This window comes from Trachurus trachurus (genome assembly GCF_905171665.1).
Source record: "Trachurus trachurus genome assembly, chromosome: 21".
NCBI classification, from domain to species: Eukaryota; Metazoa; Chordata; class Actinopteri; order Carangiformes; family Carangidae; genus Trachurus; species Trachurus trachurus.
Genome location: NC_139899.1, coordinates 34,948,971 through 34,971,884, shown reverse-complemented (window position 1 = coordinate 34,971,884; position 22,914 = coordinate 34,948,971). Strand labels below are relative to the sequence as shown.

Below are 22,914 nucleotides of genomic sequence, written 5' to 3'. Positions count from 1 at the left end.
AAATAAATAAACAGCGTTATGAATAAACAGCGTTATGAATAAACAGCGTTATGAATAAACAGCATTATGAATAAACAGCGTTACAAATAAATAAACAGCGTTATGAATAAACAGCGTTATGAATAAACGGCGTTATGAATAAACGGCGTTATGAATAAACGGCGTTATGAATAAACGGCGTTATGAATAAACGGCGTTATGAATAAACAGCGTTATGAATAAACGGCGTTATGAATAAACGGTGTTATGAATAAACAGCGTTATGAATAAACAGCGTTATGAATAAACAGCGTTATGAATAAACGGCGTTATGAATAAAATAAAATACAGCTGAGTGCGCTGAATGAAAAAAATACGAGCGCCGTCAAGCTGGATAGAACGAGGTCGTACCAGACAGGAAGTCGGGCACAGAAAAGGCGAGAGAATCCGGTCAATTTTCAAAATAAAATAAATGATGATTAAGTTTGCTGTCCGTCTATAAATATTTGTCAGTTGCGTCTACACACAAGACACACATCCATAGGCTACATACAGCGCTAGAGACAGACCTGTGTGTGTGGAAAACCGAGCAGCCTACAGACGGGTTGATGTTTGACCGGCGGAGAGAGAGAGAGCAGGAGAAACTGCCGCTTCCGCGGGCAGTGTGTCCGGGCTGCCGGCAATTAAAAAAAAAAAAAAAAAAACTCCGCTCATCGACAGCTTTACGTCGCGCACAACAACAACAACAGCAGCAACCAACCAGGAAAAACAAAAACTGTGAGTGAAACTGTGAGTGAGGAGGACTGTGATGGTGACGAGGCCTGTGTGTCGTTTTCCTCCCTAATTGTTTAATGAACAGTAGCTACAGTATTTTCTTTTGCACCTGTATAAGTTACAAAAAAACAAACTGATTTACAGTTTGTTGTTTATAAAGCTGCTGTTCTGTGGACTAATTTCTGTGCATGAGCTGTCAGTCAGTGAATACAGATTATTGCAGAGCATTTTTATGAATAAACAGCATTATGAATAAACAGCGTTATGAATAAATAAACGGCGTTATGAATAAATAAACGGCGTTATGAATAAACAGCGTTATGAATAAACAGCGTTATGAATAAACGGCGTTATGAATAAATAAACGGCGTTATGAATAAACGGCGTTACAAATAAATAGCTGGTGTGTTTAAACACATCAGCTACTGCTATTATGAAATGTGTGAAATAAATAAATAAAATAAAAGGTATTAGGTTGAAGGCATTGTACTTATTGGGACTCTTCACAAATAAACAAATTACATCGTATTGCAATTTCCATCATACCATAATTTTTTTCATTTCCATCTGTCAGTAAATTTAAAGGGACAACAAGGAGTTTTGGAAAAGCGAAGTGTTTCCACACTACATTTATGAGCCTCCACACCGTGAAATTCTTTGACCGGTGCAAGACAGACTCATGTTTTCATTCATCAAGAATTAAAGTCAGAGGTTGGAAGACGATCACATACCGTCGTAGTTCCCACCATAAACGGAGATTCGGCGGCGTTATTCTCATGACTCGCCACGAAACCGAAAGTAAAGAAACGCTGGTCGGCTCGCCCAGCATTTCCACCACCACTAATAATAACAAAATAACCATAGACACAACGTTCCTTTGTCCGGTTTGCATTATTGTCGTCATTGTTGCCTTGTATTTTAAACCAGGAGACCCAACGCTACTACGTATCGGTATAGACCGGTATCTGCCTCCAGCGAGTGACAGTCATGTCACCGGGCCTTACATCCATGCACCGGGCTCATACGTGCAGGCAGGCCAGGGTTGCCAGATAGTGCGAAAAATATCCCCCACACTCTTACTTTTCTACTTCACTGATTAGCGGGAGAAATTACCGACCGGGGAGCCGACCCCCTGAAAGATGAGTTATCACATTAATTGTATGACCCAAAGTGGGCTCAAATTCAATTTTCTTTTCTGTACACCTTTAAGGAACTAAAATATTTGTTTAGTTCATTTTTAAAACAGATTATTGACGGGGATTTATTTTTCCATTTACAACAGTGTATAATCTTTCTTCACGGTGATATCTGTTTAGTTTCATTATTTAGGGCCAGCAGGCGGCGGCAGCAAGGCTGTGGCAGCTTCCGGTCAACGTCACCACGACGTCGAAGAACCGGAAGTAGAACCGGAAGAACTGAGCATGCGCAGTAGAGTCCGTAGCAGCTTCTGTCACAACAGTTTAGCAGCGGAGCAGGAAACAACAACAACAACCGTGTTTTACCGGAGCAGGTTGTAACTTCACGTAGCTCCGGTCCGACTGGAGCAGCAGCATGGCCGGCACCGCGCTCAAGAGGCTGATGGCGGAGTACAAACGTGAGTAACGGCGGCCTGAGGCTAAGCTAACAGGCTAACAGCTAGGCTAGGCTAACAGCTGCACCGTTACTGCAACAAACTTTATTTAAAACAAAACAAAAAAAACAACGTGATTTATACATAAAAGTGTTTGTGTAACTTCACCGAGGTGGATTTACTTCTGGCGTTACTGTGTTGTTGTTTAAAGATGAAAACTAAAGAGCTGTCGCGTTAAATCTGCGTCATTTCTCCAACAAACTCAAGAAACAACGAAGTCATAACGTGACGAGTCCGATCAGCTGATCGATAACCACCATGGAGTTGTTATCCGATCAGCTGATAGATAGATAGATAGATAGATAGATGGAACTTTATTCATACAGAAGGAAAATAAATAGAATACAAAGAGGAATATATATCCTACAATGTCTAAAGCAATAGAATATACACTAAGGCAGCAACCTAAACATAGGTAAAACACTGTGCTTCATAATTTGAGTGTAATACATGATTTAAAAAACGATATAATACAAAGTGCAAAAGGCCCGAAACATAATTTTAAAATGATGTAGTTGTTGTGTTTGGACATGTTATTGTTTGTGTTCACCTCCTACCGAAGGGTGAGGACCACCAGGACTTTATTTAGAGCTGCAACTAACGATCATCTTCATTATCCATGATGTAAACCATTAATGGATCAGTTGTTTGATCAATAAAATGTTAAAAAATGTTAAAAACATCGATCAGTGTTTCTCAAACCACCAGACGACATCGTCCTCAAATGTCTTGTTTTGTCCACAAACCAAAGAGACTCAGTTTATTGTCATAAAGGAACAAAGAACCAGAAATATTCACATTGAAGAAGCTGCAATCAGAGAATCTGGACTTTCTAAAAAACTACTCAAACTGATGATTAGATTATCAGAAGAGTTGACGATTGATTGGTTTTATTGTATGCTAACCTGTGTGTGTGTATGTGTGTGTGTGTGTGTGTGTGTGTGTGTGTGTGTGTGTGTATGTGTGTATGTGTGTGTGTGTGTGTGTATGTGTGTATGTGTGTGTGTTTCAGAGCTGACCCTGAACCCACCTGAGGGGATTGTTGCAGGTGAGACCGAGACACATGAACATGAGTGAAACTGACCTGGGATCAGATTCATAATCAACTTCCTACGTTTACACAAAGTTTGGTTTGATTCTGGGGGAAAAAAAATTATTATTATTATATAGCTAATAAAATAATTCATGATGTTATCAGTGTTTCCAACCTGAGTTCACACATGGACAGGACAGAAATAAACTGGACTCGGTCCCAGTTCTCTCCACCATCGTCCTGTCACTGTTGCTGATCGATCGATCGATCAATACATCTTCATCGATCAGTCTGTTCTCCTGCAGGTCCGGCCAACGAGGAGAACTTCTTCGAGTGGGAGGCGCTCATCATGTGAGTACCGACCCTCAACCGAGTCTCTGTACATATACTGTATATATATGTATGTGTATATATATATATATATAATGTGCATACAGCTCTGGAAAAAATGAAGAGACCACTTCAAAATGCTCAGTTCCTCTGGTTTTACTATTCATATCTATGTGTTTGAGTCAAATGAACACTTTGGTTTCATTCTATAACTTACTGACAACATTAATTTTCTCCCAAATTGGAAATAAAAATATTGTCAGTTAGAGCATTTATTTATCTGCAGAAAACAAACAGCAACAGGTCAACATTTCTGGTTCTAGTGTTTTCAGACCTTGTGCAAAGAAAACTAGTTCATATTCATTTTAAAACAACAACACAACACTACTTTTTAAACTTAGCAAAAGAGTTTAGAAATCAACAGTGGTGGAATAATCCCAATTTTTAATCGCAGCTGTGTTTTTTTTTATTCATGTATAATCTTTCTTCCTCATTAAATATGATTAGGTTCAGGTGATCAGCTCAGTCGAGTGAGGTGCTTGTGTTGGAGTTCAATAGACACTGGAATCGATGGCTGCCACATGTAGAGAAGCTGATTTATTAACAACATTTTAGAGTGGTCTCTTTATTTTTTCCAGAGCTCTGGAAGAAATTAAGAGACCACTCTAAAATGATCAGTTTCTCTGGTTTTACTATTTATAGGTATGCTGTGTTGTTTAGGAATAAATATGAACATGTTTTATTTGCATTATTATTATTATTCAAGGTCTGAAAAGACTTGATATTTCTGTTGTTTAGACTAGTTTAGTCATTAGCCAATAAAAGCTCTAAATGACAATATTTTTATTTCAATTTTGGGAGAAATGTTGTCGGTAGTTGATAGAATAAAACAAAAAGAACAGAGAAACTGATCATTTTGGGGGTGGTCTCTTACTTTTTCCCAGAGCTGTATATATGTATAAATATATAATAACAGTGGTGGATGAATGAGAATATCCATAGACAATAACAGTGATGAACCAGCTGCAGTTGCCGTGGCGACCAGCAGGTGTCAGTGTTCTCCAGATGTTCCTCATCAGCAGCACTTTACTCGTGTCTGTTCCAGTGAGTTCAATTCATTAGATTCACATGACGTCACTGTGTTTCTGCGCCGCCATCTTTGTGTCCGAATCAGGGCAACCTGGGCACAGATCACAGCGTCACGTTACCAGAACAAGTGGAGTAGTAGGAGGAAATCAGCAAGAGACCGAAAATTGACGTTATTTGAAAGATGCCAGGATTATATTGTGCTGTTGACTGTGATAGCAGTCGCCAAAGAAACCCCGGACTGCAGTTTTATTCCATCCCAAAAGACGTAAAGTTATAGACGGAATAAATAGTTGACTGCAGGCATCTATCAGTGGCAGCGTGGGCTGTGACAAGTCTCACAAAAAGAGGGGATTCACTTTTTTTTTTAATAACATGGATATATTGAATTCTGCATTTTGATTACTTTCTTATTAATTACTCACTGATTCTGCATTTAGGGTCTTTTATTTCTGTATAACAGACCGTTGCTAAGTAAAACAGCCCGTTGCTAGGGACGCCGCTCTGATCAGCGGAGCAGGGCAGAAGAACTATCAAGGATTTTTACCTTGTGTTTCATTTTTACCAGCTTCAGACTAATTGTGATGTTAGAAAAATGACTTGTAGCTGGTTAGAGGGAGAGTGGAGGCTCTCTGCCTCCCTCACCGCTGATGGAAACCAAACCTGCGATCAGAGCGGACAGAGCGGACGGACCAGCGCAGTGTCACAGCTGTGACCAGCTGTGTCTGTGCCACCGCGAGTCCGTGACACTAGTGCCGTATCGTCATCTCTTATGACAGACAGGACGACATAAATGCCACATCGTAACATTTACATGATAATTCATCAATCTACTGATTGATTATCAAAAGCTCGTTGAAAACAACTACACACGAGTCGACTGGGAGGAGGGTGAGGAGCAAACAGCGGAGAAGTGACCGGACTAAGGACTTTGATCAACATTACGTCTCAAATTAATTAATTAATTAATAAACTGTAATAAGTGGGATAATATAGAGTTAGTCTGTTGTTATAGAGATATAAACCCAGACAGGATGTATGAAACCCTGTCATTTTGTCAAGAAACTGTCATTTCCATCCTGCGGTTTCATGCTGTCATATGAGGAGACCTGTCAAATCGGACACAAATATGGCGGCGGTCCCTTCGACGTGACGTCACTGCAACCCATGAATAGGAACTTTAATACGTGTTGATCACTCATCAGTTGGTTCTGGTTCTGTAGAGTTTGTTTTTATAATTAACTGTTTTATTGATCTGATGCAGCATTATTATCCCATCAACATTTTACATCTTCTACACAGTTTTTCCAAATATTTAAAGCAGATATCAGTGGAATGTTTTTGTTAATATAAGTCCTAAATAGTCCTATTTTCCGTCAGCAATCACTTACATGAAGTATTTCAGCCTAAACACGAGTCTCTCCGTCACTCTGCTCTGCTGTAACCCGAGGAGAAAATTTTCCTTGTGGGATACAAGTGTTATCCAATGAGGAGAGAGAACGGCATGAAGGGCTGTGTGTGCAGCCAAGGGATGCGCGTGAATGTGGTGACGTAGCACGAGGACCAATTGATGCCTGACAAGGGCGGGGGCTGCTAACTCATGGTGCGTTCAAAGAAACTCGTACTTTGTGTTTTTCCTTCCTGTGAAGTCATACCAGTTCGATCTGGTACGAGTTCACGGGTCGGAAGTTACGAGTGGCCGTTATAGGGAACTTTCACAGACAACAGGATGGTAAAAACACGAGCTACGGGTTACCTGGAACGCTACCAAGTCGTAGTTGTGACTTGAAGCTGTAACTTACGGTTTCAAAAGCCTGCCTTGAACGCAGCATTAGCCGAAACGGCCGTGAAGCTGATATCTGCTTTAATATAGAAGAAACCCAAACTCCACACAGAGGAGCAGAGACGGAGATAAACTCACAGTTAATCATAAAGTAAATTAGAAGTAATATGAAGAACTTTAATTTACAGGCTGTTAATTACGTCATAATGTCAAGAAATAATCTATAAATAACAATTAAATACGTCATAATGTCTAGAAGTAGCCTAGAAGTAACAGACAGTTCATAGTAATGTTATGTTTGTCATAAAGACGAAAGATTACACATGCTTTCCATGATTTGGATTTTTTTTTCGACATTACTAAAAAATTGACTGTTATTTCTAGATTATTTCTAGACATTATGACGTAGTTGTTATTTCTAGACTATTTCTTGGCGTTATCACCTAATTAACTGTTATTTATAGATTATTTCCAGACATTATGACGTAATTAATTGTTATTTATAGATTATTTCTAGACATTATGACGTTATTAATTGTTATTTATAGACTATTTATTGATGTTATGTTATTTATAAATTATTTTTAGAGATTATGACGTAATTAATTGTTATTTCTAGATTATTTTCTGGAGATTATGACGTAATTAATTGTTATTTATAGACTATTTCTAGACATTATGACGTTATTAATTGTTATTTATAGATTATTTCTAGACATTATGACGTAATTAATTGTTATTTCTAGATTATTTTCTGGAGATTATGATGTAATTAATTGTTATTTATAGATTATTTCTAGACATTATGACGTTATTAATTGTTATTTATAGACTATTTATTGATGTTATGTTATTTATAAATTATTTCCAGACATTATGACGTAATTAATTGTTATTTATAGACTATTTCTAGACATTATGACCTAATTAACGGCCTGTAAATTAAAGTGTAACCATTTTTTCAAAACAAACACATGAACAGTGAATAATGAAAGTGTGTAGCGTGAAGAACCGGAGGAAACGCGGAGCTTCAAAGGGAGCGATCTGTGTGTGATGTCAGCGAACGCATCATCATCATCATCATCATCATCATTAGGTGTAACCGGAGCCTCCTGTTGTTGTCGTCGTGCCAACGGCTTCTCCTGCCCTTCAATTTGAAACAGCAGCTCAGTCACATTCCTCTGTGACATCATCACCCACACCACATCCCATCATTACCCTGGGCCGTCGCCGGGGGTGACTGATGTCTGCCGTTAGCTTAGCTACCGTTAGCTTAGCTACCGTTAGCTGTCCCTGTCAGCTGAGCCACTGATGCTTTCTAGACACTGTGATTCCCCCAAACTGAATAAATACAACACATAGCAACACAAAACACACACACAGAAATAACAATCATTTCAGATTTGTCTAAACGGTGATAGGGCGTGAAAAATATTATATAAAGCTAAACTCTCGTTCGTTACTATTGATCTCATTCACATTACAGCTGGTTTTCTACCAGGAAGTAGAATGTAAACAACAAGGAGAGTCGGTCTGTAATGTATTTATCAAAGTGCTGGATAGTACTGCACAAGGCCCTAAAGTGCACATCAGTTTAAAGAGGAACTAAACCCCCAAACCACTTTTTTCTGCTGAAAACAAATATATTTGGGTATAAGGTAGTGTTGTCAGTTGATTCTGGTCCAACTTTTGACATTTTAGTCAAAATATTTCAATTTGGTGTATTTTGTAGTAAAAATGTAGAGTGACTGCCCTCTATGGGTTGAAACACGGCTATTACAATCGAATTTTTCTATTGGCTGAGATGGAGGCAGATGACGTTTTGGAGGCAGCTTTCGTCACCGGCCACCAGCTCCCCGACCAATCAGCACCGGCTGCTGCCTGCCGCCAACGGTTGCTAGGCACTCTAGCTGCTCTGCTGCGGCTAACGGCTGCTAACAGCTGCCTGAATGGGAGTCGTTAGTGCGGCCGGCGCTGGCGCTAACGAGCCGTTAACGAGCCGGCGGATCAGCTGTAGATGCTGTGTCACGGCTCTGGCGTCCTCTCCTAGTAGTATCCGCCCTACTAGTGCTGTTAGAGTCGCTCGTTAGTAGCTCGTTAGCGCTAGCAGAAGTGTCGATGTGTGTTTATTACTTTTTTTTCTCTTTTGTGTGATTTCGCGGGTGTGAATGGGGCGCAAGGGGGAGGGGGGATCGGACAGTGCTCCTGAGTCCCGCCCATAATCAAGGCATTTTTTGAATTTCAAGCTTAGAGCACGTCATCCAAAACTGAGGGGTTTAGTTCCCCTTTAAACAAAGACGGTTTCTAAGCCCCGCCCCCCCACGAGGAGTCAGCTTCCTGTATGATGTCACTAGGCTTCTGCTCGGCCACGCCCCTTTAGAGAGACCAGAGGCAGCCTGGAGTGTATTGACTCCAATGGGACAATTTAACATGAACACAGATTATGGTCTGTCCTTTCTCCCCACAGTCACTGAAGTAAATGTTGGACTCATTTTCCACAAGCCACATCTCTTCTGAACAGTTTGACACCAAAATGGAAACTTTCAGACGGACACATCAGGAGAAAATCCACTTTGTTCCAGACCTGTCTCTGTCTCTACGACACACTCTGGCCAGATTTGGCCACAGATCTCCATGGCAACGTCAAACAAACGGCCGCAAACTCCCGTGAAAATGATTTAAATTATTTTCATCATGCTAAATATGACTGTTAGTAGTGTAAATATGTAATGTTATCATAAGAAAATACAAACATCTCACTTTCATCTACCTACAAATGTTATAAATCCACACACACGTTCACAGACGAGGTGGTGACGGTTGGCCACGCCCATTTAGAGAGACAGGAAGTGAAACTGACGGTTGGCCACGCCCATTTAGAGAGACAGGAAGTGAAACTGACGGTTGGCCACGCCCATTTAGAGAGACAGGAAGTGAAACTGACGGTTGGCCACGCCCATTTAGAGAGACAGGAAGTGAAACTGACGGTTGGCCACGCCCCTTTAGAGAGACAGGAAGTGAAACTGACGGTTGGCCACGCCCATTTAGAGAGACAGGAAGTGAAACTGAGGGTTGGCCACGCCCACTTAGAGAGACAGGAAGTGAAACTGAGGGTTGGCCACGCCCACTTAGAGAGACAGGAAGTGAAACTGACGGTTGGCCACGCCCATTTAGAGAGACAGGAAGTGAAACTGACGGTTGGCCACGCCCACTTAGAGAGACAGGAAGTGAGACTGACGGTTGGCCACGCCCACTTAGAGAGACAGGAAGTGTATACTCAGGGTATCCGCGGGGTCTTGAAAAGTATTAAAAGGTGATAAATCAATTTTGGGAAAATTAAGACCCTTAAAAAGTATTAAAAAGTCTTTTCAGGACTTTATAAAGTCTTACATTTTGAAGGTATTTTTTCTGAATTAGTTGTCTAAGAGTTTGAGTCCTAAAAAACATTGTGAAAGTGTGTGAATTTATTAGTTTTATTAAAAAACAAAGATGAACCAGTACATAAAAAAGAAAAGAAGATTGTTGTTTTTGTTTTTTGAGTGGAGCAATGTTTTGTTTTTTTGATAAACTTTGCCTTTGATTTATTATCCTTGAATTCTGTTGTATCATAGTGGTCTACAGTCTTTATCACAAACTAAAACTGTTATTACGTTAAAAGTGTCACTGATGTAAATGGTTACAGCTTGAAGTGGCGGTGAGGTGTTAAAAAATATTGAGAAGGTCTTGGAAAAGTCTTAAAAAAGTATTAGAATTAACTTCAAGATTCCTGTATAAACCCTGATACTGTTTCTATCATTGGAGCAGCCGTTCATGGAGGATCTTTCTGTATATTGAATATCTTTGGTTTAAAGGATCCATCACCTGGTGTTTATATTGGTTTTAGGTGTTGAAAGGGTCTTAAATGCACATTTTTGAGAAATAATATGCAACATTCACCTTTATTTATCCGTATTTGTGTACCCAATTTTGCTCTCGCGAGAAAAACACGCGATCTTGTTCTACAGATTGTCATTGAAAAAAAAAATTCCATGCATTTACCGCGACTACTGAAACCATGGAAACGTAAATATAAAATTCCACCGGAAGAGCAAAACCGGCTTACGTTTTTGACGTTCAGAAAAAGGTGGATATATAAATAAATAAAATGTAATGCAGGCTGATCGGTTCATTGTAAAACATGTATTTATTGACGTTAATGTGGTGATTTCTGTACAGAGCCCCCAGGCAGCGCCACTCCTCTGTCCAGTACACACAGGAAGCTTCACTTTTCATTCAAACAAACTGCCACAATTGTTAGATTTCATCAATGAGACTAGCATTTACATCCTAAAAAGAAGTTAACCAGCCGATGGTAAACCTCTAAAAGCTAAGTTAATTAACGAACGTGTTGTCCGCCGCGGTGTCGACGTAGTTGTGGCCGGCCGAGCACGTCAGCAGACCGGCTGCTGCCTCTGTGATGTCGCGGTCGTTGCTCCGCAGGTGGAGTTTCACTCTCTCCGAAAAACATCAGAGCGAACTTCTAAACAGCCGTTATTTGGATGTAAACGGTTACTTTCTCGCATCAAAAAATATTAAAACTTAATAAAGTGACGTAATAACAGCGCTACAGCAGGAAATAAAACAGCTTTCCGCCTGTTTCACAGCTACTACCGCTGCCGGCTGCTGCGTACGGCGTGCGGGGGGATAGTCCCCCCTCCCTCTCCTGATCCTCGGCTTCTCGGTGACGTCAACGAGAAGACCAATCAAAAATCGCGTTTTTTTCAACTGCCGGTGAATTTAGGGGGGAGGAGGCGAGAGTGAAGTTCTTTGCCCGGAAAACATGTCAGCTATTGTCAGTGACAGAGAAGATCGAGTTATACATGCAATAACCTGAAAAAAAGTGATTTTCAGGTGATGGATCCTTTAAAGTGCCAGGATGTTCTGTCTGATGTTCTCTGTCTCCGTGTCTCCGCTGCAGGGGGCCTCAGGACACGTGTTTTGAAGGCGGAGTGTTTCCCGCCGTCCTCAGCTTCCCGTCCGACTACCCGCTCAGTCCTCCCAAGATGAGGTTCACCTGCGACATGTTCCACCCCAACAGTAAGTTCTCTGCAGGCTCCGCCCCCTTTATGATGAGTCATCACAGGCTCCGCCCACTTTACCCTTTAATATAATTTGCACATCACTATTTCCTTATGAACTCCGGTCCTTTCTCACTTCTCGAGGGCTGATTGGTCTGTTAACAACAGGTAGAACAGCAGTATAGGGTCACATAAAAGCATAATGATAAATAAAGGCATTCTATTAAATTCTATTCTAAAAGTGAAGTGTATGTGTTGTATTCTGTACTTTGTTGTTTCTTCAGTGTCTTTTAAACAGCCAGACTCCATCTGGTTGGGCTGTTAAAATAAACAAATTAAAAGCAAATATACAGTACATTAGTGAAATTGTGAATATTTCCCCATGTGTTTTAAAGGCCCCATGCTGTGCACTTTTCTCTGGGTTTATTTACCTGCTGATATCCCTAACAAGATGTATCATTGGTTTTGAGTACCTGTGATCTGCTTCATATTGTTTCTACTGCCCCTTTCTGTTGCCTCTTTCTGGAGCTCTAGCAGGCACAGGTCATTTGGCCAATCAGAAGAGAGAATGAGAACCTCTCCTCTGATTGGCTCACTGTTTTTGAGTGGCATGTAGTCGGGCCAATCACAGGCAAGTAACTGAAGCCTAAGCTGCATTCATAAAAATTGAAAAAAAACAACTGGTCACGGTGGGCGGAGTTACCTTGTGTGTGACATCACAGAAAGGAGGAAGTGCTATCTGCTCGTCTTAAAGAGACAGTTCCTACAAATGGGCGGTGTGTGTTTCTCCGTTTATGACCAGTTTGATGCATGGGGCAGTTTATACGTGGCCCAGAGACCTCCCCAAGCACGAAAAAATAACCAAAATCACATTTTTCATGCCATGGGGCCTTTAAAATTCAAACTTCAAATTTCATTAAATTCAGTTTGGGGAAAAGTTTGTCAGTTGTAGAATATTCAGAAGTGAACTTTATTTACTAATCACTGTTGTGGTTTAAACATTAGGTGCACAATATAAATCAATAAATGTATGTATATATACTACATTATGATTAAATCACATGTTGTTCCTGAATCCACCAAACTGCTGGGATCAGAATAATCCTGATGTTCTGGATCAAAGTTTTCCCGGTCGTTACTAAAAAGTTCTGATCAACACAAACTGAGGGTTTGATCCAGATGAAAACCAGGACTGGATCTGATCCGGTCTCAGGATCCGTTCTTGGTTTTGAAACAACACGTTTTCAAGATTTGATCCGATCCATTATCCTAAATCCGATCGGATTAGATTACCTTTGAACAACTGGACTGCAGGTCACGGGTTAAAGGAGCAGTGCTGTTTTTTTTACAACCTGGACCTGATTTTCAGAGCTTTTCCTCCGAGTCGCTGTGTCATGTGACAGGAAGCTGCTGAGTCGCTGCTGCGTCCGACTCCGCCGGTCGCAACACGCTGCCGTTGCCGTGTCGACGGCGTGTCGCTGTCATTAGCAACGCTGTGATTAGTGGACAGACGTCTGAGCTGTGATGTCACCGGCCGTCTGATTACAGGCCACACACACACACACACACACACACACACACACACACACACACACACACACACACACACACACACACACACACACACACACACACACACACACACACACACACACACACACGCGCCAGCATGGCCTGCAGCTGAACTTCCTGCTGCGACTGTAGCGCCTCGTCCTGCAGCGGGTGAACATAACAAAACAAAACACATGATGATCGGCGGTTCGAGTCCCGGCCTCCATGACAGGAAGTAGTTATCACATCACAGTCTGATGAACTGATAAACAGGCCACGCCCCCGCTGCGCGTGTCACACACACACACACACACTGGGCTTTTACTTTGAAAACTACAACAGACATGTCGACATGTCTGTTGGGATTATACAAATCAACAGTGTAAAGTAGCTGTCAAGACGTATGCAGTAGCCTAGTTAAAGCAGAAGTGAGTGATCCGGTCGTTTTGGCTAATGCTGCGTTCCAGGCAGGCTTTTGAAACCGTAAATTACAGCTTCAAGTCACAACTTACGACTTTGTAGCGTTCCAGGCAACCCACTCGTGTTTCTCCGACCTGTTTTACCGGTGAAAGTCACTATAACGGCCACTCGTAACTTCTGACCCGTGAAGTCGTACCAGATCGAACTGGTACCACTTCACAGGTCGGAAAAACACGAGTTTCCTTGAACGCACCATAACAGTCCTCGTCCCTACGTCACCAGATTCACGGCGTCCCTTGGCTGCACACACAGCCCTGCATGCCGTTCTCTCTCCTCATTGGATAAAAACTGTAGGATACGATAAATGTTTTCTCCTTGGCTCAGAGCAGAGCAGAGTGACTGACAGACCCGTGTTTCAGACCAAACACTCTATGTAAGTGATTGCTGTCGGAAGATACAACTATTTAAGACTTATATTAACACAAATATATCACTCACTTCTGCTTTAATTATTGCATATCCTACTGTGCCTATTACTGTTATTGTTTCTGATGTACAGGTGCATTAGAATATCATGGGAGAGTTTATTAAGGCCTATGTCACTAATTCACTTCAAAAAGTGAAACTAATACATTATATGTATATGTCCATTACACACTGAATGAAACATCCCATGTCTTTATTTATTCAGTTCCTTTTAATAGTAATAATTATGGCTAACATTCAGTGAAGGCCTAAAATTCAGTAAAATTGCATTTTTTTTAAAGCATTTTTAATATAGAAGTGTTGGCCTTCTGAAAACTATGGTTGGGGTTGAACTACAGGAAATGGACTTTCCCGTGATATTATAATATAATTATTTGTTAATGGTGAGCAGCCGCCCCCCCCGACAGTTCCTCTCTTTTTTGGTCCTGACCCGTTTGCATCCCCGAAACTAGAGTCAGGTTGTCACTTCAAAATAAGAGTCTGAAAAAAAAACAGCTCAGATTTGTTAGTATTTAATTGTAGAGTATTTGTTTTGGAGTGATTTAACTGAAAACTAAACCCCCCCCCCCCCCTCCAGTCTACCCAGACGGACGAGTCTGCATCTCCATCCTTCACGCTCCGGGCGACGACCCGATGGGATACGAGAGCAGCGCCGAGCGGTGGAGTCCGGTCCAGAGCGTCGAGAAGATCCTGCTGTCTGTGGTCAGCATGCTGGCAGGTAACACACACACCTCACACACACACACACACTTTGGTTTTTATGCTCTTTAAACTTTTTCTCTTTATTTAAAGGAGAATTCCGGTCATTTTTGACCCCTAAATCGTTGTCCTGATGGTCACCCAGTGTTGGTTGGAGCAAAAAACGCGACTAAAATTGATGCAGGCAAACCAGAGTTACCATGGCTACCCGGCGCTAGGGATAGCCACAGCGCTAACCCATGGGGGCAATTCTTTCAACCACAACAAACACTCAGAAAACAATCAGATATCTCTGGTACATGACTGGAATCCTTAGAGACACCACTGAACTCATATAGTGTAGAGTAGAAACAGTAGAAACTTTGTGTTTTTAACTCTGAAACATCCCAGAAAGACATTACTCTCCCATCACAGAGAGAAACTAACACTTTGTCCTTGTTGTGATGATTTCTTTACTAGGCAAGGCATCTTTATTTTTGCTTTTGCTTTTATTTTTACTAAAATAAACGGTGGAGCAGTGCAGTGGTAATGTCCAAAATATCTCTGACCGTTTATTTTTGAGTTTGAGTTTGTTGTGGTTGAAAGAATTGCCCCCATGGGTTAGCGTTGTGGCTATCCCTAGCGCTGGGTAGCCATGGTAACTCTGGTTTGCCTGCATCAATTTTTTTGCTCGCGTTTTTTGCTCCAACCAACACTGGGTGACCATCAGGACAACGATTTAGGGTCAAAAATGACCGGAATTCTCCTTTAAATTCAAACGGTACATTGAATTCCAACAATAAAGGTTGGTAGCTCTTACAGACAAAGCAAAGAACTGTAGAGACAGATACAACTAAATAAAATAAAGATAGAAAATCAATCAATCAATCAATCAATTTGTTTATTTCGGGCATGTCAAAATCATTATCATCACACTTCATCTTAATTCGAGTAATACAATACACATGGCCGAAAGGGAAAGCGGGAGAAGCAAAAGCTTATCTAGTCCCGCCCCCATTACCCACAGAATAAAATCTTTTTCATAATCAGATCATATAATAATCTTTTTCTTTTGTTTTTGCTTTTACATTTGATATAACATTCTTTTACTTATGACATTTGACATAACATGTTACAGCAATAGGTAGTGTGCAGATCATATCATAATATTTTCGTTTGTTTTTTCTTTTTTTCTTTTTTACATTTTGATATAGAATAAAGTTATTCTTTTACTTATGACATTTTGACATAACATGTTACAGCAGTAGGTAGCACATAGAGCTGCAGTCTAGCTCTAGACAGTACATATAGATTACGTGTGTGTTTGCACATGTGTCCATATTTCCAATCATGAGTGAACAACAGTCTCTTCCTGTAGCCTGACATGTCACAAAGTCACAGAATGGTCCAATCGACAGCGAGCAAAGTCCAGTGTATTATTTGTTGGGATGGTGTGAGAGCCCTCTTTTTTTTTTTTTTTTTTTTTTTTTTTTTTTTGCCTTTTTCTTTTATTCATCCATCTCTTCTGCAGCCTTTGCCGCGTTTAACTTGGCCAAAATAATACCATAGAACAATAAGAACATAAGCACACAGGTCAATAGTAGAAAAGAAGAACTGTTTTCAAATAAAGACATTAAACACAGTCCAGATGTTTGCAGTTTTAAAAGCTTTTTGTTTAGCGCCCAGGAGAGAGTTGTAATGTTCTGCTCAAACTCTGATTTTAACCCAAAGAAGTTTGTTTTTTTGTTTGAAAACTCACGTTTGTGTAGATCGATGTAGAATTTAGCAAAAAGTCAGATCAGGTTTATGAGGAAATAAACATCATCATAACAACCAAATATGGTGTTATCGTAGTATAGAATAAAGCTTGATGGCATATTGTTGTCAACAGAGGAGTTAAAGGACAATTCCGGGCAAATTCAACTCGGGCTGTATGTTCCTAACATTTTAGGTCTAACAGAAGGAATCTGAAGGTTTCATGTTTAATGTCTCCTGTTTTGCGGTAGTTGTGTCTGTCCCCGCGTCGCCACGGCAGCGATGAATGGGAGCGGATTGAAGTTCTGCTGCTTAGGCTGTTTCCATCCCTCAAAGCCACAGACAGCGTCAGATGGAGACTCAAACATGCACCCAGAAGTTTATTTACTTCAACAAGCCGACATGTTTGTAAAACTAGATCTAATTCAAAGTCTGGCGGAGTCGAGACCCAAGTTGCCGCTATGTGTGTTCAGGTGCAGTGGGAAGCTCCCGTTTGTGTCATAAACACAGGAATATCAACTCTTGACTTGCTTGAAGTGTACATTTTTTCCCACAGACAGCGTCAGGTGGCTACTCAAACATGCGCCGAGAAGATTTTATTACTTGAAGCAAGTCCAGAGTTGATATTCCTGTGTTTATGACACAAACGGGAGCTTCCCACTGCACCTGAACACACCGAGCGTCAACTTGGGTCTCGCGCGAGACTTTGAAATGTTAGGAAAATACAGACCCCAGTTGAATTTGCCTGGAATTGTCCTTTAATATCTCTCCAGAGTTTATACGTAAAATCACAAGACCAGAATAAAGGAGAGATAGATCCAGGATGTACGTTACAAAACAACACATCAGTTTGATATTTAAACTTTAAGATTTCCTTTGTTTTATTAGTTCAGAGAAACTTTCTGTGGTTAAAAGTTACAGCTTGAACCTGATGTTAGAGTTGGAGTCTTTACAGGGAACCGCACGCACCTGCCTGTGATGTCACTGATGATGTCACTGACTGGGGCGGCAGTGGCTCAGGTGGTAGAGCGGGTCGTCCAGAGATCAGAGGGTTGGCGGTTCGAATCCCGCTCTGTCCCGGTTGCTGCCGTAGTGTCCTTGGGCAAGACACCTTACCCACCTTGCTCCTGATGGGTCGTGGTTAGCGCCTTGCATGGCAGCTTCCGCCGTCAGTGTGTGAATGTGATGTACTGTAAAGCGCTTTGGGTATCGTTCAGGTAGAGTGCTATAGACCGAATCGCCTTGTTGTTTACATTCTACTTTCGGGTAGAAAACCAGCACGTAATTTGAATGAGATCAATAGTAACGAACGAGAGTTTAGCTATATATCATATTTTTCACGCCCTATCACCGTTTAGACAAATCTGAAATGATTGAAGAAACATTACTATTTCTGTGTGTGTGTTTTGTGTTGCTATGTGTTGTATTTATTCAGTTTGGGGGAATCACAGTGTCTAGAAAGGGGGTCATTCCTATGTTCCCACAGCCCTATGTTCCCACAGCCCTATGTTCCCACATTTCTAACTTTTGTTGTCACTGAAAATTAGGCCCTATGTTCCCACAGCCCTTTGGTCCCACCATTGGTTGGGTTTAGGCAATGAAGAAAAGAGTTGGTTAAGTTTAGTAAAAAGACCCGGTAGAGGCTAGACAGGCCAGGTAGATAGAGTCCAGGGCCCGTATTCCTAAAGATTCTAAGAATCCTCTCAGAGAGCTCCTAACTTAACCTAAAAATTCCTAGCAAGGAGTCTTAGCTTAGGAGTGATTCCAGAACACTCTCAGAGAACTCTGAGCAAGGAGTGGACAGAAACTCCTATCTTAGTGAGGAGGTGTGGTTGACCCCCGTTGCTAGGTATGAGTCATCATTTCAAACGCTGTGATTGGTTGATCCTAAAAGTTAGATAAAGAGCACCCGCCCCATGTGTTGAGGCTATAGTCCTCACTGCAGGTGGCCCCGGTTCGAATCCCTTGTGGAGCAGTCCTATCCTGCATGTCTTTCTGCCTCCCATTTCCTGTCTCTCTTTCAACTGTTCTGTCAATTAAAGGCCAAAATGCCCAAAAAATATACTTTAAAAAAAAGCTAGATAAAAAATATACTTTTGGTGATAATGGGCAAAGGATGTACCCTCAAATCGATAAATTTAACCATAAAATCCAATCTTATGAAGACTGTGTAATTGTAAAAATTATTTCACATAAAAGAAAATATCTGTTAAATGAATAGTAAGCTATACTTTAAAATTATCCTACAAAATGTGTGAAAACTTTTCTTAACTATTCACATAGTGAAACTTAGATTTATTTGCTTATATTAATTACCATGCTGGTCATTTTTGCACTTTCAACTTTCCAACTCAATTTGGTATTAACGAGGGTAAAATGGCTCAGCTTTAATCAGTGTCTGTGATTGCTGACCGGCCTATAAGAAGCAGTGTTGGTTGGCTTTGAAATCTACCACAAACCAGTGAACAGCAATGGAGAAGAAAAGAACAAGGAAATCCAACTGGACAGAGGAACAGGAACAATCTGTAGCGTTTCATTAATTCACTGTCATCCAGTGTTTGGAGAATATCTCTCCTGCCTCTTCTGTCCACCATTTTGTCCTCTGCTTAGGGAACTCCTAAGCCACTTAAAAGTCCTCTTCCCTACTCTTAACAGATCCCACCTTAGGAGCTCTCTTAAGAGCTAGGATTCTTTAGGAATAGCTTTTATCTTTACTAGGATCTACTCTTAACTTTTAGGAGAAATTCTAAGAAAACATCATGATTCTAAGAATTTTCTTAGAATTTGGCCACTAGGAGCAACTCTTTGCACTAAGAATCTTTAGGAATACGGCCCCAGATAGGTAGAGAGTCCAGTGGGAACATAGGGCCTAATTTTGAGGAAAACCTTAGAACTGTGGGAACATAGGGCCGTGGGAACATAGGGCTGTGGGAACATAGGGCTGTGGGAACATAGGCACGCTCCCCTAGAAAGTATCAGTGGCTCAGCTGACAGGGACAGCTAACGGTAGCTAAGCTAACGGTAGCTAAGCGAACAGCGGTAGCTAAGCTAACATCAGGACGTCAGCTGTTAAAACCCTCCCGTTGTGGGACACCACATGAAACTACTCCAGTTAGCTCAGTCATGTTGGAACTCAGATATCCGCTGGAGAAAATATTTTTTCATGGAGCGTTTATTGAGTCACTGAGTTATTAAAGTTAAACAGGTAGCTAACCGTTAGCCCAGCTAATCTCTGATAACCATGACTAATTACAAAAATGTGCACACAGAAATAGTAATGTTTGTCCAATCATTGGTTTTATAAACTTTACAAACATCAGATTAGTCTAAACGGTGATATAGTGACATGAAAAATTAGATATAAATAGTGAAACTCTCGTCCGTCACTATTGTTCTCATGCTGGTTTTCTACCAGGAAGTAGTTGTAAACAACAAGGAGATTCGTCCTATATAAATACAGACCATTTACCATTTACTGATGATGTCACCCCCCCCCCCCCCCCACAGAGCCCAACGACGAGAGCGGCGCGAACGTCGACGCCTCCAAGATGTGGCGCGAGGACAGAGAGCAGTTCTACAAACTGGCCCAGAAGATCGTACGCAAGTCGCTCGGTCTCTAGGAGGAGGAGGAGGAGGAGGAGGAGGAGGAGGAGGATGACGTCATCACCACGAGACTCTGTCTGTGTTTGTCTGTTTCAGAAACGTCTGACTCTCCGGTACCTTTTCATCACCGCGGCGACCGCACAGCGTCCTCCTCGTCACCATGGAAACCACACACACACACACACACACACACACACAGACAGACAGACGGACGTGTGCTGCCGATGGACAGATCAATGAACTGATGGACGATCGGACGTTTAAATCGTTAATTAATTAATTAAAAGTTAAAAGTTTTGACATGTGACCTCACCTCCATGATGACATCATCGCCACACCTGCACGCCGTCGCTATGGACGACCGGTGACGTCACAGCGTTTATTTATCGACATCGATAATTCAAGTCAACGTTTCATTTCAAATCAGTAATAATCAGAACCAATCAGCTCCACGTCGCCGACGACGACGACGATGATGATGATGTCATCACATTTACAACAACAACGACCGGCTGCAGCTGCTCAACGAGCCACAAACAAACAAACAAACAGACAAACAAACTCCCAGTGTTGACGGAGCTGAGCTGTGATTGGACGGCCGGGCCAGAGGGGGCGGGGCTGAGCTGTGATTGGACGACCGGGCCAGAGGGGGCGGGGCTGAGCTGTGATTGGACGACCGGGCCAGAGGGGGCGGGGCTTCTGTCCTCAGAGACTTGAACACTTGTAAAGAAAAGAAACGAGGCTGGAAGTCGTTTTGTGATGTTTGTTTTAATTTGTCGTTGTTTCATTCAAATAATAAAACGGAGGACGAGAGAGAGAGAAGAGTCGTCTGTTCGCTTGTCGTCGTAGCAACACGCTCACAGCTCAGCATCACAAACACATTGTTCACAGTTTCCAGATTAAACTTCTGCAGTTTCAGTTCCTGGTCATGACGACGTGTTTCAATGTTTCTGTGTCTTTAATCGATTCAATTCAGATTCAAAAGAACTTTATTTTTATGTCAGAAGCTTCATCTGTGAAGAGCGACAGTACACATTAAAGGGATAGTTCACCAAAAAATGAAATTCATTAGTCATTGTTACCTCCCCCTCATGCTGATGAATACTCTGGAGTAGTTTTTTATTCCTCAAAGGTCATCTGGAGACCCGGGAGGCCGGTTCCTAGTCCAACCAAAACTTTAGATGAGAGTAACAGGGCCCGACACAAAAAGGTCCATAAAACTACACAACAACCATTTAATATTCCTCCACACCAGAGTCCTGCATCAGGTCGGATCCCCGCGGGTATCCGATGGGTACCCCCCGTAGGGGTGGGCGATAAGGCAAAAATATCGGTAACACTTTATATTAAGGTCCTTGTAATAAGCATTAGTTAATAGGTAATAAGGCTCTTATAAGTGATTACAATATGCTTATTAACATTATTATGCGTTTATAAGACTATATTTGTATTAATAGACTCATTATAATATAGTTAATAGCAGACTATAAGAGATTTATAATAACTTATAATAAACTTAGTTAACTGTTTGTTGATGCTTAAGAACATTAATAAAATCCTCATGAGTATCTTATAATTGTTCATAATAACATTACAAACACATATATTGACTCAACTAGCCCAATCATTATGTCTTTGTTATGCCTTTATTAATCCTAAGGTCTGTGTAATAAGCGTTAGTTAATAGGTAATAAGGCTCTTATAAGTGCTTACAAGTATTAATAGTCTCATTATAATATAGTTAATAGCAGACTATAAGAGATTTATAATAACTTATAAGAAACTTGTTAACTGTTTGTTGATGCTTAAGAACATTAATAAAATCTTCATGAGTATCTTATAATTGTTCATAATAACATTACAAACACATTGAGTGTAGCCCAACCATGATGTCTTTGTCATGCCTTTATTAATCTTTTTTGTTTGATTTATTAACATTAATTACCGTATATACTTTATTGCTCATCTATTATAAATTAACTATGCACTTGTTTACAGTTAACTATGCTTTTTGCAGGTACTGGATCTAAAGCGAGAACAATGTCTTATTAAGGCTGATAAATCTTTTTTTGTGCATTATTATGCCCTTATTATCAGTTAACTATGCACTTGTTAACAGTTAACTATGCTTTTTGCAGGTACTGGATCTAAAGCGAGAACAATGCCTTATTAAGTCTAATAAATCTTTTGTAATGCATTCATTAATGGTTAACAATGATTTTCACAACTTCCACATCTGTAATGAACAATACATGTGGTCAAGGTTGATAAAATGTAAAGAAAAGATTGCATAGTAATACAAATGTTTCAACAGTGAAGCCCAACATTGTTTTATTCATTGCTGTCAAGTAAAGAGACATTTTACTGAAAATTTATAAAAATCAAAATCACCTAAAACAGGTAGAAAGCACCTTTAAAACATTTAGCATATTATACAAAACATAATTTAACTCAAAAAAGTGCAATTTTGCAAAGTGCAACATGATTTTTATACTTAAAATGTATTTTAAAAAAAACCTAAAACAGGTCTTTGAAAAAAAAGTACACTTTTATTTATTTATTTTTTTTAATTCCATTGAACATTTAACGCAGCTGCTCTTTTGCACTCTTGTTTGCATCAAAAGCAATTCCCTCTTCCTCTTCTTCTTGCCATCATCTGAGGTTGAGGAGCTTGAGGAGAGTCTGAGGAGGGGTCGGGAGAGAATGAGGATAGAGGAAATTTACATCTGAGTTTTCATAATGACATTTT

At 40.7% G+C, this 22,914-nt stretch overlaps 1 protein-coding gene across 1 annotated transcript; it reads left to right on the top strand.

Moving 5' to 3' along the window:
- The first annotated feature begins 2,140 nt into the window (after positions 1 to 2,140).
- On the top strand, positions 2,141 to 21,487 carry ube2g2 (ubiquitin-conjugating enzyme E2G 2). The gene is made up of 6 exons (XM_083996432.1): positions 2,141 to 2,347; positions 3,396 to 3,431; positions 3,722 to 3,767; positions 11,573 to 11,691; positions 14,707 to 14,847; positions 20,070 to 21,487. The coding sequence occupies exons 1-6, from the start codon at positions 2,305 to 2,307 to the stop codon at positions 20,180 to 20,182; spliced, it is 498 nt and encodes a 165-aa protein (XP_083852558.1). The 5' UTR covers positions 2,141 to 2,304; the 3' UTR covers positions 20,183 to 21,487.
- Positions 21,488 to 22,914: the final 1,427 nt, after the last annotated feature.

Bases quoted from the DNA above. Each gene is read 5' to 3' on its own strand.
- ube2g2 (XM_083996432.1), top strand. From the start codon at position 2,305: ATGGCCGGCACCGCGCTCAAGAGGCTGATGGCGGAGTACAAAC. The intron at 3,768-11,572 runs GTGAGTACCGAC...TCTCCGCTGCAG, and splicing joins GAGTGGGAGGCGCTCATCAT to GGGGCCTCAGGACACGTGTT. The intron at 14,848-20,069 runs GTAACACACACA...CCCCCCCCACAG, and splicing joins TGTGGTCAGCATGCTGGCAG to AGCCCAACGACGAGAGCGGC.